The following is a 6,467-nucleotide window of genomic DNA, read 5'->3' as shown; positions in this document are numbered from 1 at the left end:
CGGGAGAGGGCCGCTCGGCTTTCCCGCAGTTGACATGGCGGCCAGGGCTTCTTTCCGGATCTCCGGCCAGATGTCCCGTAAAATTCAGAACTAAAGATGTCCTTTCTGAATGCCTTGTTTTGCTTTTCCTTTATTTAGTTCGGTAAACGGTAGGCCGCCACCCACACTCGAATGTGTACACCTTCGATGCTGTCTGAAGGGTAAACGCGGCCCTTTGACACGCACGCGAAATGCCGCTTGACAGGGGGCAGAGGTGACAATTACAACAAAAAAGTATCCTGCCTCAGATTCTCTTCAGAGTGTCCCCATTTAGAGAGACGGGGTAGGAAGGACAACATTAGATTTAGCTCTTGACCCCCCAGTTCCGAGGAAAAGCTGAAAACGACACCCGACCTCGGCTGCGTGGGTGGGTTTGGGCCCGCCTCACCCTTTGCGCATGCGGCGGAAGGCCCTGCTGATTGGCCAGCGGAGGGACCGGCGGGGCGCGGTAATTGGTTGGTGCGAACCCCGTGTCCCCCTGAGCCCGCTGGGTCTTCTCGGCGCGCGCGCCGGAGCAGCTTTGAAAGTTGAGGCGAGCGGCGGTCATGGCGGCTTGGCGGGACCTGGCGAGCGCTCTGCAGCCCTGGTGCCCGCTGGACCTCAGTCCAGGTGAGGACGCGGCCGGGGCCTGGGGGCTGTGGGCGGTGCTGGGGAGGGGTCGCGCCGGGCAGCGGCGTTGGCGCTTCTCCGCGGGCTGCTTCCGCTCTGTGCTCCTGCTTCTCGGCCTTGCCTCCGGGTCTGCGCGGACAGCCCCGCAGGTGCCGAGGCTTCGGCAGCGTTTCTGTTTGTTGGGCCGGGCCGACTTCCTGAACTTGAGGCCCAGGGGTGCGGCTGGCGTCCCCGGGCGCCCATCCTCCCTGAAGGGCAGGAGGTGCCCCCCTCCCCCACCTCCAGCCTCTGGTGGCGGCGGCCCCTCGTCCCAGCCTCGCCCGCCGCTTCCCGAGGCTGCGGTCCAACCCGCGCCCTCGCTGTGGCCCGTCTCGGCGCTTGGGGCACCTCCTGCCCCTTCTGGTGCCAGCACTTCCATCCCGACTCGGTCCCACACCCCTTCTGGGACCACGTTGAAAAGGCCAGCGTGACCCGCCGGGTCTCTGACCCTTCAGTGGTTCCCCCGGCTTCCTGAGTTACCACAGCCTCTGTTTGCGGCGAGAGCCTTCACCTGTCCCTGCGGGTGCTCTTTTTCCAGAGCTGAGCTCTGGAGTCGGACCTGGGGCCGGTGCCTTGGTCCGCCTCTGAGCACCCGAGCCTCGCGGGCCTCGGTCGCTTGTGTCAAATGGGGGTTCTAAGATCTACTTTGTGGGCGTTCGTGAAGATTGATTTAATACCTGCACCTGCTGTTAACAAAACAAACTTGGGTCCACTTGGCCCGTGCGCGGCAAGGCCAATCTACTGACCCCCGGTTGTGGTGAAGCAAAGTGCAGCCTTCATTGCAGGAACTGACAAGGCGTCCAGGCAGCTTGTGCTTAAAAGACCCCAACTCCCCAAAGGCTTTCAGGGGAAGAGTTTAAAGACAGGGTGAGGGAGGAGAGTTGAAGGGTGTGTGATCACCTGGTGAATATTCTTCTGATTAGTTGGTTGGTGGTGAGGTAGTCAGGGGTCAGCATCATCAGCCTGGTTCCAACCCGTCTACCGCGCTTGTGGGCAGCAGTTGAGTTCTCCCACCTGTGGGGGGGGCGTTTCAGTGTCTGCAAAACGGCTCAAAGGACATGGCTCAGACTAGTATCTGTAGTCCTTGAGGAGGAACTAAAGGCCCTTGACTTTGTTTATTGGCTAATTATTATTTGGCTTTGCTGGACTGTGTTTCTCTCTTTCTGCATTTTCTCAATTTTCTCATTAAGTTTATCCTTTGACTCAAGTTGTTCTGCAGACAAAGGCAGGCGGAGCGCATGGGGGGAGGGGCTGTTCTGGGAAGGCCCCTAGGGACCGGCCGCATTCTACTACCTGCTGAGTAAGTGCTGATAACAACTCACCCTTCACAGCTGAGCTCAGTGCTGTTACGATGGTGTTGGTTTCTAAACAGGTGATACTTTGTTTCCTTTTGTGCTTTGTTATGGGGTCCTCTCTGCCTGGGACGCCCTTCTCGGTGTCTCTTTCCCTGGTAACCCCCACGTGTTGGAGCAGCTGAAGGATCCCCCAGGAATAGTCTCCATCTGCAGCCTCCCCCAGGAATAGTCTCCATCTGCTCTCTACTGTTGTACTGTCTACTACGGCTTTAACACCTATCCATTGTAGACGTGATAATAGCTGTCATTTGTTGAATATATTGATTTTCTGATTCCAGATCTTTTATCACTGGGACTTCGCAGTTTCGATTCAGAAATGAGGTCAGAAATATGGGTGTGCATTTAAAAATATGCATATAAAATAAGTGGGAGAATGTATGAGAGAAAAAGGCAGGAAAAGATGCAAGAACATTTTTAGGAAGCTGATTGTATTTGTTAGGAGATCAGTTAGGGAAGAGTGAATGAATAATTAAAGCATGTTAAATAGTCATTTGCCTCAGCTGTCCCTTTGTGTTCTACACTTTATTTGGGTTTATTAACTTGATTGTAAGACTTTTACAAAGGGACAGCTGAGGCAACCTTTTATTAACCTTCTCTTCTCCAGATTGAACATACGGGAAGGCTGGATCATCCCCCAAACTGTTACATCTGAAAAGTGTTTTCCTTCTTGATATTTTTAGATGATGACCAACCTAATAGCCAGCTGTCAGTTAATGATTAAAAAAAGATGTTCTAACCTCTTCTGCTTCCTTCTAAATCTGCCTCACCTGTATGGTATAGTTAAATGTGAGTTGTGACTAGTAAACTTTTCTCTTCATGAATGTACTCAGCGTCTAAAGCTTATTGGTCTTTCTTATTATAGAACATTTGTTGACTTCATTGCATTTTCCCACTAGAATGGGTGGGCACAGTATGGGAACTGGAATTCACGGAAACTGAGCCTCTGGATCCCACCATAGAAGCAGAGATCGTGCAGACCGGACTGAGCGCATTCACAAATCTCTATGACAGTCTTTTAACTTTTGCTGCTGGAGAGCATGGAGCTACAGAGGTAAAAAAAAAAAAAATCAAGCTAGCCATTTAGTTGTCAGAAGTGGAAGATAAAAGGCCCTATTATCATCTAAAGCTTAGTCTTTTTAGTGTATAGGTCACAAGGAGTATGATAAAGAGTGGCATAAAGAATGTGGTTTATTTATTGGGGTAGCCTCATAGCTTTCCTTCCAGAGGTTCAAGGTATTAATCTGTGATTCTTTCAAGTCATGACCACTGTTTACAACAGCAAATTAAAGGAAAAGAATAAAGGCCAAGGCAAGGTGGGAAAGCAGATAAACCAAATAGGAAAAGTTGGCCAAGGACAATGCAATAACAATTCGGGCATGCCTTAAGTTTAGGAAAGCTGGATATAAAACTGAAAAGGGATGAGTTGAATTAAAAATGGAAAAAAGAGTTCCTTTAAATACTGAGTTCTACCTATTACTGTTTAGATCATTAACTGCTTTTCAAAAACTGAGCGGACTCTAAAGCAGAACAAAGAATACTTAGATATTAACATCTCTGAAAGATCTAAATTACCAAAAATATTTCAGTTAGAGGTTTCATGTAGCTGTTCAAAAATTAAATCATCCTGTTAAACATTCATTAAGCGTAATGCTGAGAACTGCATGAAGCACCTCGGCAGGTAACATGATGGTTAAGGTAAAGAGCCTCCCCCTACCTGGGGGAGAGGGGAGAATTAAGCACTGGCTCTTGGGGCGCCCATTCGCGTTGCACTGGCCAGGCATGTCCAGCGACCACATCCGCAGGCATGGAGAAGCACCAGGCCACCAGAGTCTGCATTGTAAAAACTGCTCTAGGACAGGTTAGATGCCATCTCATAGGGGCATGGAAAAGGGAGCGTGGTGAGATAGGGTGGGTCCCAGAAAGAAAGTAGCTAGCTGGAGGCAAGTCTTCACAAATGGATAGAATGTTGATTGCAGTAATGCGGGTCCTAGGGTAGCCTACGGAGGGATCATCACAGTGCGGACGTGCAGCGGGTGCCGAGGGGATGGGGGCAGGGCAGGGCACACAGGACTGAGCTGTAAGTGGGGTCCACGGTGGGGTTTGAGGGTGAGGTGTTTGTGGTATACAAGGTTCAGGTCTAAGCATCATACATAGATTAACCCACTCATTCTCACATCCAGCTCTCGGAGAAAGAGGTTCTAGTGAGCAGTAGACTAAGGGACTTGAAGATATGTTTCAGATGGATGTTCTTAACCGAAGATGGACTGAAGTGGGAAATGCTATACGCAGGGAGGTCCCTGGGGACAGTACAGCTGACCCTTGAACAACACGGGTTTGAACTGCACAGGTCCACTTACGTGCAGAGTTTTTCAGTAGTAACTACAGGACTCCACGATTCCAGTTGTTTGAGTCTGCGGATGCAGAACCATGGATGTGGAGGAACTGTGTCTGCAGAGGGCCGGCTATGAATTCCACAAGGACTTTCGACTTGCCCTGTGTTGTTCAACAGCCAACTGTTCAGCTGTGTTTTGCTCATCTGTTTTTTTAAATGTGTGTTACGGCATGGTCTGGAGTTACGGTTGTGGAAATTGGGGAGGAGGGCTAACAACTAGGGCCTTTTTTTCAGATGGAGTTAATAGAGTTTTGTGAACTTAGCTTTTATCAGGTATGAAATGCTGCAGAGGTGATTGGGTCCCCCAGGGTCACAGTTACAGGTGAGTGGAGCTGAGATGGCCTTAGGAATGAGGATGTAACTGATTTCTTCCAGAAGCTTCGTGGTGAAGGAAAGAGGAGAGTTTTCCCTGTCTTTTCAGGGAAGCAGTGTATACAAGGTCTGATTTCTTGAACTTTTGTGAGCTTATGTTTTTTTAAAGTAGCCCAGAATAAACCATATTTAGTTCCTGCTATGTTTGGTTTATACAAATAACCTATTTCCTGTTCACATGTTTAATAGGAGAAAGCATAGAACAGTGATAAAATTAATAAGCTTGTGGTTTATGCTCTAGGGTTTATTTCCTGTCTTACCTAGGCTATTTCTGAAATCTCTTGAGGGAGACACTTTCCGGTATTTCCTCTCCTGCTCCCATTGCCCATAGAACATTTCAATTTAAATAAGTTGTTCTGATGTCTTCAGTTAGTAATTTGAGTGATAAATGAATTGGGGTACATTTGACATACATGGAGAGTAACTTGTTTGCATAATTACTGATATAGGGTGCCCCCATAGTCTTGGTGTAGCTTTTAGGTATAGTAATTTCAGAAATATATGTGCTTCAAACTTACCCAAAGTTATTTTGAAAGGTAATTAAGTTTCTTGTATCGTTATTTATCTTTGTAATTTTTTTGTTTTGTTTTGGTCACGCCATGCAGCTTGTGGGATCTTAGTTCCCCAACCAGGGATCGAACCCAGACACTCAGCAGTGAAAGCGTGGAGTCCTCACCCCTGGACCGCCAGGGAATTCCCCTTGTAATTTTGAATAATACACTTTTAAATTTTGTTTTAGTCCCTATGAAGATGACAAACATTTACAATTAGGAGCCAGAATGGTCTGTTTCTTTTTTTATAGGGCACTAAAAGTACTCAGAAAAATCAGATAATAGGAGATTATCCCATTTCTCTAATTATTGGCTCTTATGGTTCGCCCCTCCCCCAGAGCATTTGGACCTTCTTCATGGAGAACAGCATTTCCCACAACGCGCTGATGGCCTTGTTCCATCACTTCGTTCAGACGGTTCTTAAGAAAAACGTCAGTGCCCAGCAGCGGGAATTTGGCCTTCATGCTGCTGGGCTTTATTTTCTGCTGCTGGAAGTACCAGGTACAGTATGTGTGTTTGGTGTGATAGGACAGGGCTTTTAGTTTTTAATTTGTCTACATTGTTTTGTACTTGTACTTTGTTTCCTCACTGGGAGGCTAGGTGAGAGGGAATCTGTGAAGCACATGGCATGTTACAGGTGTTCCAGAAAGCTCTCCTGTTTAACTGTAAATGTGTTTTCTGATGTTGTTATGCTGGGTTTGTAACCTAATATAAGCAGTATGAGAGGGGTAAGGCTGGAGGGGGTGTTTCAGAGCTCCACTCCGACCCACCCCACCCAGCATACCATTCCGATACCGCCCTGCCTTCTGACACCCTGTCCAGGCTGAGAAAAGTGCTGGGCGGGGGGAGGGGGAACTGTTGTCTCCCCCGCGTGGGTGTGGACAGTAGTTGGGACCGTTCTCATCCAATAGGCCAGAGCACAGTTAGTAAGGCTGAGGAAGGAAGCATGGGGGAGGGGTCTGTCTGTGATGCTCCCCCGCTTCCTTTGGGTGGGAGCCATGAAGGAGTCCCTCCTCCCCACTCACCCCAGCCCAGGGCAGGAGAGGGTGGGGTGCAGAGGGAGCTGCAGCTGTGAGACCTTGAGTTCACGTGGAAGAGAATCAGGGTCAG

The 6,467-nt window shown here is 48.7% G+C and overlaps 1 protein-coding gene across 3 annotated transcripts in view; it reads left to right on the top strand.

The window, feature by feature from the left end:
* Positions 1 to 540: 540 nt before the first annotated feature.
* Positions 541 to 6,467, top strand: part of NCAPD3 (non-SMC condensin II complex subunit D3) — a 57,603-nt gene continuing 51,676 nt past the window's right edge. Inside the window, exons 1-3 of one of the 3 annotated variants that reach the window (XM_089915841.1) lie at positions 541 to 648; positions 2,939 to 3,093; positions 5,696 to 5,858. In XM_089915841.1, coding sequence (XP_089771967.1) covers positions 585 to 648; positions 2,939 to 3,093; positions 5,696 to 5,858 — 382 coding nt within the window. In that variant the 5' untranslated portion in view covers positions 541 to 584. Of the gene's footprint in view, positions 649 to 2,904; positions 3,094 to 5,695; positions 5,859 to 6,467 lie in introns of all 3 variants that reach the window. The other 2 variants (XM_022556174.2, XM_030764508.2) reach the window with 2 other exon arrangements.

This window comes from Delphinapterus leucas, chromosome 7, assembly GCF_059928025.1.
Source record: "Delphinapterus leucas isolate spDelLeu-1000000601 "Yukka" chromosome 7, BTC_Dleu_Yukka2, whole genome shotgun sequence".
Lineage (NCBI taxonomy): Eukaryota > Metazoa > Chordata > Mammalia > Artiodactyla > Monodontidae > Delphinapterus > Delphinapterus leucas.
The sequence above is the reverse complement of the archived record's forward strand: the minus strand, read 5'-3'. Positions and strand labels throughout refer to the sequence as shown.